Source organism: Manacus candei, unplaced genomic scaffold (assembly GCF_025592945.1).
Source record: "Manacus candei isolate 608988 ecotype Guabito, Panama unplaced genomic scaffold, ASM2559294v1 h1tg000065l, whole genome shotgun sequence".
NCBI lineage: Eukaryota > Metazoa > Chordata > Aves > Passeriformes > Pipridae > Manacus > Manacus candei.
In genome coordinates, this window is record NW_026138113.1 from 1,328,298 (window position 1) to 1,339,562 (window position 11,265).

At 67.0% G+C, this 11,265-nt stretch overlaps 2 protein-coding genes across 3 annotated transcripts; one reads left to right on the forward strand and one right to left on the reverse strand.

The window, feature by feature from the left end:
• Positions 1-751: 751 nt before the first annotated feature.
• Positions 752-6,792, forward strand: CDH15 (cadherin 15). The gene is made up of 14 exons (XM_051805936.1): positions 752-971; positions 2,678-2,830; positions 2,967-3,122; positions 3,203-3,347; positions 3,426-3,586; positions 3,767-3,895; positions 4,012-4,197; positions 4,266-4,519; positions 4,605-4,747; positions 4,817-5,053; positions 5,128-5,367; positions 5,797-5,933; positions 6,015-6,170; positions 6,250-6,792. Exons 1-14 carry the CDS (start codon positions 921-923, stop codon positions 6,445-6,447), a joined length of 2,346 nt encoding a protein of 781 aa, XP_051661896.1. The 5' UTR covers positions 752-920; the 3' UTR covers positions 6,448-6,792.
• A 182-nt stretch (positions 6,793-6,974) lies between these two features.
• Positions 6,975-10,233, reverse strand: SLC22A31 (solute carrier family 22 member 31). Of its 2 annotated transcripts, XM_051805955.1 has the most exons (9): positions 9,886-10,233; positions 9,238-9,341; positions 9,008-9,162; positions 8,599-8,767; positions 8,197-8,318; positions 7,976-8,084; positions 7,680-7,894; positions 7,454-7,565; positions 6,975-7,367 (listed from the first exon to the last, which is right to left on the reverse strand). In XM_051805955.1, the coding sequence occupies exons 1-9, from the start codon at positions 10,231-10,233 to the stop codon at positions 7,019-7,021; spliced, it is 1,683 nt and encodes a 560-aa protein (XP_051661915.1). In that variant the 3' UTR covers positions 6,975-7,018. The 2 variants fall into 2 exon arrangements, with proteins under 2 accessions (XP_051661915.1, XP_051661916.1); XM_051805956.1 differs by lacking the exon at positions 9,886-10,233 and having other exon boundaries at positions 7,976-8,087; positions 9,238-9,438.
• Positions 10,234-11,265: the final 1,032 nt, after the last annotated feature.

The following is an 11,265-nucleotide window of genomic DNA, read 5'->3' on the forward strand; positions in this document are numbered from 1 at the left end:
GAGTCGCAGGCGGCACCGGGACCAGCTTTGCGGGGTCGAAGGCGGCACCGTGACCAACCTTGGGGGTTGAAGAAAGCACCAGGACCGGCCCCGATAGTCGCAGTCAGCGTCGGGACCGGGGGTCGGGGGACAGCTCTCGGACCGACAACGGGGGCCGAGAGTCTTGCCAGGACTCCCGGAGCAGCCCCCGGCCTCTCCGCCTGGTGGGAATCGGTCGGGATCAGGAGACCGTGGGACGCTGCCGTCCCTCTCCCGACCCCGCACCAGGACCGGCCCCGACGCCAACGCAGACGGCACCGGCACCGTGAACGGCCGGGGAGAGGCGGGCGGGCTCCCCCTGACGGGGGGAGCGGCAGAGCGCGGTGGGAAGAATCGCTGCCGGTCACTGTTCGCGTCCGTGTCCCTCTTCTTGTTCCTGTCCAAGCTCCTGTCCCGTTACGGTTCCTGTCCCACTACCGGTGCCGGTCCCTATCCGTGTCCCTATCTCGGTGTCTGTCTCTGTCCCCCTGCCCGTGTCGATGCGGGTCCCTGTCCCGGCGCCGGAGCAGCCGGGGGGCAGCGGGCCCGGGTCTCCCCCTCCCGCCCTCCCCGTCGCGGCATCCCCGGAGCGCGCCCGGCGCCAGCTGCCGCGTTCCGCCCGCCCTCCCTGGGGCTGCGCACCCTCGGCCCCCCGACCCCCCGGGCCCCGCTCTCCAGGCCCGGGCAGCGGGGACCCCCCCTCTCCCCTCCTCGCCCCTCGCATCCCCCCGGCGGGCCCCTCTGCGGGCCGGGCAGGGCAGGGGGTGCGGGCTACGGGCCGGGGGCGGCGGGGCCAGCTGCCCGCGGGGGGGTCCGGTGCCCGCAGCACATGTGCTGTCACTCAGCCAGTCCCGCCGCTATTTTAGCTCGGGGCCGGCGGCCGGGCTGTGCCCCGCTCCGCCATGGGCCCCCCGCTCCTCCTCGCTTGCCTGCTCGCCCCACTCTGCGCTCGGGTAAGGGTTGCGGGGAGACCGGGAGGGTGGGGATGGGGTGCGATGGGGTGGGATGGGGACCCCCACTCTGTACCCCGGGAGGGATGGCCGGGATGGGGAGCCTGGACACGGAGCTGGGGAGTAGCCAGACCCCAAACCCTGTGAAGTCACGTCCCTGAGGGCAGCGGGGATGGGGCTGGGGGTGATGGGGGCTCGGAGCCCCTCTTGAGGCATTTCCCACCCTACAGATGGCCGTGGCAGGGGGGGGCCTGCGGCTCCGGCACACTGCCTGCGCCTGTGAACCGGGATGGGCTGAGAGCAGATCTGGGGAAGGGTTAGGCACTCATATACATCCTGCTCCCCCTTTCCCCACCCCAACTGAGGTCCCAGAGCCCCCTCACACCCCCTTGCCCATGCACATCCCCCCAGAGCCCCTCACCGCGGTCTCAGGCCTGAGCCACATGGGGCCGTTGAGGTTCTGGCCTGGCCCCTGCACTCGGTGCTCAGGGCAGGGGAAAGCAAGGGATCCTGCAGGGCAGCTCCCCACAGCAACAGAGCCCACATCGCCCCCCCACCTCCCAATCCGTCCCCAGCTCCAGCAGCCCCCCGGGGAAGGGGAGGGAGTCTGTCCTGGGAGGGGTGGACTCAGAGAAACAGCTGGAGAACACAGCGCAGTGCCCATCATAGCCTCGGAACGAGCCCGTTGTCCTGCCCATTCCATGGGGCTGACACGCGGCCGCCGGTCCCCCAAACCCCCATCCCCAGGGACCCCCAGCAGAGCCATTCCCACGGCCCCGCTCCCCCTCCTCCCCCTCAGGGTGCACACGAAGTCTCTGGGGCTTCTGGGACACCCCAGCAGCCAGCGGTGCAGGCACAGCTGGATGCAGATGTGCGTGCGAGGCTGGTGCTGCCCAGATGTGCTCCGTTCCCGGGGAGGGGACAGTGCGTGTCCCGTGGGATCAGGACGAGGGTGGCACAGAACTGGAGGGGGTTGGCTGCGTGCACAGGTCGCTGACTCCCTTCCCACCCCTATCCCTCCAGCCCCCACACCCCCCACAGCTCCAGACGCCCATGCCACGCCCCCAATTCCCTGACCCCGGTCCTGCACAGCCTCTAGACCGATCAGCTCCCTGACCCTACTGCAGCGCCCCCACAACTATCTCCATCCTTGTCTCCATCCCTAATCTCCCCCCTCACAGCTCCCAGCTTCACCCCAGCCCCCCAACTCCCTGTGCCCCCCCCCCAGCACCCCAGCTTTGTGCTCCAAGACCACCCCAGCAGCCTAAACTGATCCCTGACCTCTCTGCCCTCACTGCCACGTCCATGTGGTGACAGTGATATGGGGGGGCCACAGCAGGTGTTGCCAGCCTGGGGTACCCCCCTCGCCCCCTCTGCAGGGGTCCCATGAGATACAGCCCAACCAGGGTCGTTTGTGGGGCAGCCCTCCCTGGTGACCCCTGCAGGATACCCATCACCATCACACCAGGATGTCAGGGGACCACTAACACAACGCTCCTGTGGGAGCTGGATGGCCCCTGTGCTCCCCCAGACCCAACCTCAACCCCATCAGGGGGGCTCAGCACCGTGTGCCCCCACACCATGTACTCCATCACTGTGCACCCCAGCACCACACACTCAGCCCAAGTGCACCTCCCTGCCCACTGCCCCGGCATTCCACCCCACTCCAGAGGTTTCAGGGTCACCAGCAGCACCATGTCCCCCCCCAGGGTGCAGGCCCAGCCCAGCCAGATGCTGCAGGCCCGGGCACCCCCCAGGCCTGGCAGCAGCACGAGGGTCCACGGCGGGTGAAGAGGGCCTGGGTGATCCCCCCCATCAGCGTCTCAGAGAACCACAAGCGCATTCCCTACCTCCTGGTGCAGGTAGGTGAGAGCCCCCCACCCTCTCTTCCAGGTGTTGGGATGGGAGGCACCCTGGGCAGGGGGATTGCATGGGAGCAACCCCAGAGGGGAAAAGACCCCCAGCCTGGGACACCTAGCTATGATTTCCCTGGGGCAGATCAAGTCAGACAAGCAGCAGCCCGGGGGGGTGATCTACAGTATCAAGGGGCCAGGGGTGGACGAGGAGCCCCTGGGCATCTTCTCCATTGACAAGTTCAGCGGGAAGGTCTTCCTCAATGCCATGCTGGACCGGGAGGAGAACAACCGTTACCGGGTAAGGATGTTCCTGAGTGCCCATAGACCCTTCCCTGAGGTCCCCAGCTAGACCCCGACCACCCTGCTCTGTGCCCACAGCTGAGAGCCTTCGCACTGGACCTGGGTGGAGTGACACTGGAGGACCCCACTGACCTGGAGATCATCGTGGTGGACCAGAACGACAACCGGCCGCTCTTCCGGCAGGACGTGTTCACGGGGCACGTGGTGGAGGGGGCTGAGCCAGGTGGGTCCAGAGAGGGGGCTTGGGGGGGCATGAGCCAGTCCCCAAACTGGCATCCACCAGGCACTCCTGTGGCTGCAGGGACCTGTGTGATGATGGTGGATGCCACTGATGCCGATGACCCCGACACGGACAATGCGGCACTGCGGTATTCCATCCTGGAGCAGGGCGCTGCCGGCATGTTCAGCATCAATGCCACCACTGGGGAGATCTGCACTGCACGGCCTGGCCTCGACCGTGAGGTAATGGGATGGGGAGCACCCGTGGGGGCACTGGGACTGGGGGCAACCAGGGCCCCCCAGCTGGTGAAACCATGAGCAGATCCAGGTGTGGGGATATGGTGGGTGGGCAGCAGCTGTGGGACCTCTGTGCTCCTTGGGGGGCTGGAGGGGCTCAGCACTGGCCCCCTTCATTCCCTACAGACCATGGGGATGTACAACCTGACGGTGCAGGCAGCTGACATGTCCGGGGATGGGCTCACCACCACTGCCATGGCCGTCATCTACCTGGAGGACATCAACGACAACCCTCCCGAGTTCACCAAGGAGGAGGTAGGGGCCGGGTGGGATATGGGAATCTGCCAGGGTCAGCAAGGAGGGAGCCATTTCCTCAAGGGGCTGCAGCATCCCAAAGGGACAGACCCCAGCCCCACGCTGCTGTCTCCCAGTTCTCCATGGAGGTGGAGGAGCAGGCAGCCAGTGTGGACGTGGGGAAGGTGTTTGTGCACGACAAGGATCTGGTGGGCTCTCCCAACTGGCTGGCCAAATACACCATCCTGGAGGGTGACCCCGAGGGCGCCTTCGCCATCCACACCGACCCCCACACCAACGACGGCGTGCTCTCCGTGGTCAAGGTGGGCACAGGACAGCCGGGGGGCACTGGGGGTCTCTTGGCTCGGCTGACCCATAGCCCCTCTCACAGCCACTGGACCACGAGGTGCGGGACCGCTTTGAGCTGACGGTGTCGGTGCAGAATGAGCAGCCGCTGGAGCCCACGGCCCCCGCCAGCCCCCGGGCTCTGGCCACGGTGCGGGTGCGTGTGCGGGATGTCAATGAGGCGCCTGTCTTCCGTGAGAACCCACGGAGAATCAGCGTGTTGGAGGGGACCCCCCCGGGCACCCCCATCACCACCTACACTGCCAGCGACCCTGACACCCACCAGATCCAGACCCTCACGTGAGTCCCGCTCCCGTCCCGTGGCCTCCCACACCCACCGTCGGTGTTTAAGGGAGTGATGTCACACCCCCTCCCGCACCCACAGCTACGCGCTGCTCTACGACCCTGCGGACTGGCTGCAGCTGGATCCCCACACCGGCACTGTCCGCACCAAGAGGGAGCTGCTGCACCCCTCGGCCTTCCTGCAGGGCGGCTGGTACATCGCCCTGGTCCTGGCCCGAGATGACGGTGAGCAGCACCCCTGCCACGTTCCCCTGCTCCCTTTGCCCTACCTGACACCTCTGCTCTTTCCCCCAGCCGAGCCCCCGCTCTCGGCCACCGGCACCCTCTCCATCGAGATCCTGGAGGTGAATGACCACGCACCGCAGCTGCAGCCGCCAGCAGGGGTCCTCTGCGGGCGGCCGGGACGCGGGGGGACCCTGCTCCTGGGGGCCACCGACGATGACCGGCCCCCCCATGGAGCCCCCTTCCACTTCCAGCTCAGCCCCCAGCAGCCCCAGCTCGCCCGCAACTGGAGCATCACCCGCTTCAATGGTGAGGGGCAGCTGGGTTGGGGGTTGCTGCATAGGGGGATCCTGCTCACCCTCTACTACCCACTCCCCACGCAGTGACTCACGCGGTGCTGGCCGTGCTGGCGGAGCTGCCCGAGGGGCCCTACTCGCTCCCGCTGCTGCTCCGGGACTCGGGGACTCCCCCGCAGGAGCAGCAGCAGCTGCTGAACGTCTCGGTGTGTCACTGCGGCCGGGACGGCACCTGCCAGGACGGGGTCCTGGCTGCCGCCACCGCCGGGGCCGGCATCACCCTCGGGGCCCTCCTGATCATCCTCGGCAGCAGCATCCTCCTTCTTGGTGAGTGAGCCCTCACCCCTCCACCCTGCCCTCCCTGGCACCCTGGGCCAGATCTGCTATGCAATCCTGGCCCTGGCCACCCACCCCGGACCCCAGCAGCACATTCGGTCACCTCATCCCCCACCCATCACCTCATCCTGGTCCTGGCCACTCCATGTATATCCTGCCCATGTCCCCCATCACCCACCTTGGTCCTAATCACCCCATCCAGTCAGTACCCGTGACCCTCAACACCTCCCCCCAATTTTTGACCTTCACCAAACCCCCACTAAAACATTCTGCTCCTCCCCCATCCCACCTCATCACTGCCCCCAGGAATCCCTACCTGCATTCCCATCCCACCTCCCAGCCCCACCCAGCCAGCACCCCCACTGCCCGGTGCCCCTCCCAGTCCAGCCTGCCATGCCCACTCCCCGTGCCCACCTGCAGTGCTGGTGGCTCTGGGGGCCGTGCGGGTGCGCGGGCGCCGCCGGGCCCTGCGCAAGGGGCTGCTGGAGCGCTCCCGGGACGACATGCGCGACAACATCCTCAACTACGACGAGCAGGGCGGGGGCGAGGAGGACCAGGTGAGCAGGACCCACGGCAGGGGAAGCCCCGGGGGGTCTCCATCCCAGCCCTGCCTCCCTGACCCCCTCCTGGCCCCGCAGGACGCCTATGACATCAACCAGCTCCGGCACCCCGAGCTCTTCTCAGCCCGGGCCAAGCCGCCAGTGCGCAGGGACGCCCCGCTCAGCTCTGGGACCCCCTTGGCCCCCCGCAAGCTGCCCAACAGCCCCTCTGACATTGAGGACTTCATCAATGAGGTGGGACAGGGCTCAGTGCTCCCCTTGCCCTCAGCCCCCCATCCCTGGCAGGGCTGACAATGTCCCCCTGTCCCCGCAGGGGCTGGAGGCAGCTGACAGTGACCCCAGCGTGCCCCCCTATGACACGGCCCTCATCTACGACTACGAGGGCTCGGGCTCAGTCGCCAGCCCCCTCAGCTCCATCGTCTCCAGCCTGACAGACGAGGACCAGGACTACGACTACCTGAGCGAGTGGGGGCCACGCTTTCGCCGCCTGGCCGACCTCTACGGGCACTAGCGGGGATGAGGGGCAGGAGGGGAGCACCCCTTGCCCACAGAGGGGCTGGGGCAGGGAAGGGACAGAGGGGGGCTCACATAGACAAGAGATGACCAGATGCAGCAGCTTTGTATACGGACACGCACAAGACACCCACCTGGAGGGGCTTTGCGAGAGGCCTCCGTGCAGGGGGGTCCACACCTGCACCCCCCCCAGACCCCAGCCCAGCAAACCCAGGCAGCCCTGGGAGGGGACACCCTGGGGCAGCCCCACAGAGCTGAGGAGGGGGGTGAGGAGTCACGCCATAATAAAGAGCAGGGGCCAGTGGTGGTGGGGTGTCCCTCCACCACACTGATGGCCCATAGACACAAGGCACTTTTATTGGGAGCCAGCAGCACCCATCAGGGGGGCATCACCCCCACCCCAGGGCTCCCAGCACTGGTCCTCCTGGGGCAGGATCTGGCCCTGCTGTGGGAGGGTGTGCTGCTCTCCCAACCCACCCAGCGCACGTCCTGGGGCTCCCTGTCATCCCCGTGAGCATGCACGGATGGGTGTCCCAGCAGTGGGGAGACCCCCAGGGATCGGGGCACAGCTACATCTCATGAGGAGTGTCCAGGGAGCCCAGCATCCTCTTGGTGGAGGCAGCGAGGCGGGAATAGTCGTGGGGGATGCCATGGGAGGCGAGCAGGGGCAGGTGGTCCTCGCAGGGGGGCCGGCGGAAGAGGGGGGGCCGGCGCTGGTTCTCACCGTCCTGCAGGGACTGGGGCAGGTTGCGGCCCTGGCTCTCAGGCAGCAACATGATGCTGAGCACGGCCAGGATGGCGAAGGAGGCGAACACCACGTGGTGCAGGAAGAAGCCACGGCTGTTGGGGATGGCGGTGATGGGCGCTGCCGCCTTGCCCACGAAACTGGCCCCCACGACCAGGCCCAGCCCAGCACCCCTGCGGGGGGAACACACTCAGAGGGGGCCCTGCCCCTGTGCCCCCCAACCCAGGGTAGCACAGGAGGGGGGTGGCTCCCCCCTTACCTGACCACGGTGGGGAGAACCTCACTGGCAAAGAAGATGCTGAGCATGGTGACAGCATGGGAGGCAGCCGTGCCCACCACAGAAAGGGTCAGGACAATGAGCTCCAGCAGGTCTGGGAGGGGGTGAAGCACCATCAGGGGTCAAATCCCGCACCCACCCCTCTCAGACATGCAGTTCCCTCCCCAGTTGGGGGCTGCATCCCTGGGGGTCCCCTGAGGGTCCTTACACTGGGTGAGGGCCAGCAGCAGGAGGGAGGAGATGCCCGTGAGGACGGTGCAGAGGAGGAGGATGGCGCGGCGTCCGAAGCGCTCGGCCGTCAGGCACACGAAGAGGCAGGCGGCCACCTCGGTGCCCACCAGCACCAAGTAGGAGGAGAAGAAGTGGGGCAGGTGGGGGGCCAGGTTGCGAGTGAAGCAGTGGCGGATGCCGGAGCCGATGAACCTGTGGGAGAGCGGCGTCAGGGGGCCACAAGTGAGACTCCCCACCCCAGCAGCACCCTCACAGTGTCCCCCTCATGCTCACGCCGCGAAGCCGAGGATGACGCCGTTCTTCCAGATGACTCTGGTGCTGAAGATCTCACAGACAGCGTGGTACCGGGGCTGTGGGGATCCCTCGGACAAGGCCTCCAGCTCTGCTGGGAGAAGGGATCCCAGGATAGAGTCGGCACTGCCCCACCACCCTCAGCACCATGGCTGTGGGGAGGGGTCCCAGTGTCCCATCACCCTTGGAGTTCCCCCACACACCCGTGAGGAGGCTGTCCTGGGGCCAGTTGTCCTCAGCCAGCGCCTGTAGGGTCTTCCTGGCCCTCTCCAGTTGCTGCGTGGCCAGCAGCCAGCGCGCTGACTCCAGTAGCAGTGCTGGGCACCTGGGGCATGAGTGTCAGGTCACAGAGCTCCCCAGGGGCCTGGCCCCCTCCAGCACTGACCCTCCCATCCAGCTTCAAAGCAACACTGCCCAGAAACCCTCAACTTCAACCTGAGCAAACATTTACCCAGGGTGGAAGGGTTCCCACTCCCCTGGAGAGTCCCAGGTAGCCTTTGATCCCCGCTGTGGCCCTGGACAGGGTGTGCCTGGCTGGGAACAGCTTGGCAACAGCACCAGGCACAGCCCAGCCCCACACAAACCCCTGTCCAGGAGGTCCTTACCACCAGCAGGCAGCCAGCAGAGCCAGGATCATGGTGACGGCGCCCTGCAGCACCCGCCAGTCCCGGCACAGCAGGGCCAGCCCTGGCAGCAGCAGCTCCCCAGCGATCCAGAAGAATCCGGCCACCATCGTCACCCCCAGTCGGTGGGGGGGCTCACACAGCTCCAGCCCTGGCAGAAGGTGAGGAGTGCACTGTGGGTGCCATTGACACAGGATATCCTGCACCCTGGAGAATCATCCCAGAGCATCCTGTATCCCAGTGCATCCTACACCATGCAGCATCCTGCATCCTGGAGCATCCTATACCCTGGAGCATTTTGCACCCCAAAGCATCCTGTATCCCAGAGCATCCTGCACCTCAGAGCATCCTCAATCCCCACACCCCTGTGGACCCTCCCAGTCACACTCACGGGCCACGTAGAGAGCGAGGAAGGCTCCTGCCAGTGCTGCCCCGAAGAGCAGCCGAGCCACCAGGACCATGAGAAAGTTCATGGCCAGTGCCACGGCGAGGCCCACGGGCACTGCCAGCGCCAGGGACAGCAGGAAGGTGGGACGGCGGCCAAACCTACCAGGGACAGGCTGTGAGTAGGGCTGGGCATGGCGTCCCCTGCCCAGGGGGCCACCCAGGCACCCCCGTTACCTGTCACAGGCCAGGCCGGCGGTGACACTGCCCAGTGTCCAGCCCAACAGGTGTGTGGTCTGCTCCAGGGGCACCTTCCAGCGTGAGGCACACACCAGGTCCCACTGTGGGGGGACACAATGGAGGGCTGTCAGCGTGGGGGGCTCAGCAGGCCCCCCCTATTGCTGCTGACAGGGCTGGGAAAGATGGGGGGAGTCTCCTGACCAACCCCCACCCAACAAGTAGAAATGTGGGGATGTGCCAGGATGGTGCTGAAGGTCCTTAGAGCCCTCTCCCCTGGACACCCTCCAACCCCTCAGCAACTTTCCTCCAGGGCTCCTCCACCTACCCCAAACCCCTTTCCATGGGGTCTCCCACCTTCTCCTCCCAGGACCCCTCTCTCTTCCCAGGATCCCTGCTTCCCCCTCCAAGCAAACTCCCTCTCCTCCACATCCCAGGACATCCCCGGTGTTCTCCCAGCATATCCAGGGCTTTCCCGTGGGATCCTTATGGGGGTTCCCAACTTGCTCCAGGGGTTGGGACCTCCAGCTTGTTCGCTCCAAACTCCCCCCATAGCCTCCCGCCCCACCCCACCCTCCTGTACCACGGGACCCCCCACCCCCGGGTCTCCTTGAACTCCCCTGAGACCCCCCCGCCCTTGTCCCCCACCTGTGTGACGAGGTTGGCGCGGAGGCCGGCGGCGGGCAGGGCGTAGTGCCATCCGCGGGTGCAGGGCCCGGTGCCATTGGGGCGGGGGGTGCCGGGGGTGCCGGGGGTGTAGCGGTACAGCTGGCAGGGGCTCCAGCCGCCGCGGAGGCGCGGGACGGCGGCGCGGAGCAGCGCGGGGCCCCCGAGCCGGCGGAGCGGCGGCGGCAGCAGCGCGGCGTCGGGGCGGCAGCGGTGCGGGGGCTCCGCGCCCAGCGCCCACCCCAGCGCCCACCCGAGCGCCAGCGCCGCGCACGGCGCCCACCCCCCCGCCGCCCGCCGGCCCCGCGGCCGCGACCCCCCGAGCGCCATCGCCGCGACCGCGCCCGCGCTCGGCGAGGGCAGGTGGGGGCGGCACCGGGCGGACCCGCCCCGCGGCACCGCCCCACGGGGCCCCCCCCGGCTCTGACACCCCCCCTTCCCCAGCACCGGTTCAGGCCCCCCCCAAACTCAGTTCAGCACCCCCAAAGCCCGGTTCGCGCCCCCCAACACGGGATTCAGACCTGGTTTGCACCCCCCGCCCAAGCCCGGTTTGTCTCCCCAGCCCGGTTCACACACCCCAGGCCCGGTTCAGCCGCTCCTCAAGCCGGTTCGCCCCCCTCAGTCCCAATTTGCCCCTCGCCAAGCCCAGTTCACACACCCCACTCCTGGTTCCTGCCCTGCAACACTGGGCTCAGCCCACCTAACTCCAGCTGTTTGCCACCCCAAACCCAGTTCATCCAGCCCGTTTGATCACCCCCTCAGCCTCTCTGTTCGCCCCCTCTCCAGCCCGTTTCAGTCCTCCCAGCCCAAGTTTCCTCCCCCAACACTGGGTTCAATACCTCCAGCCCCGTTCACGCCCCAGCCCGGTTTGCCCCCCTCCCAAGACTGGAACCCAGTTTGGCTCCCCAAGGCCCCTTCACCCTCAATCTCAGCTTGGCTCCCTCAACCCAATTCGCCCCCCCTGCCCCTTTTTGCCCCCCTCCCCAAGCCCCAGTTCACCCCCCAGCCCCAGCTCAGCCCCCCTTCCTCCACGGTGTTCCAAACTAAGGCACCCTCTCGGTACTGGGGGACCCCCAGACCAGCTGGTGTTGGGGGTGCTGAGGTGCAGTCCAGGGTGCCAGGACCCATCTGTGAACACCCACAAATGCATCGGGTCCCCCTAAACCTCAAAAGGGGCCAGTGGGATCTGTGACCCTCCCCCAGGAAGGGAACTGGTGGGCACCCAGTGCCACATTACCTTGTGGGAAGAGCCAATGGACCAGCCGAGCTGCAAATAGAGGGGTTTTTTCCCCCTCTTCTTTATAAAATTTACTCACAGACATGATTTCTTGGGGCAACAGCATCACTCAGGTGCTCAGCTCC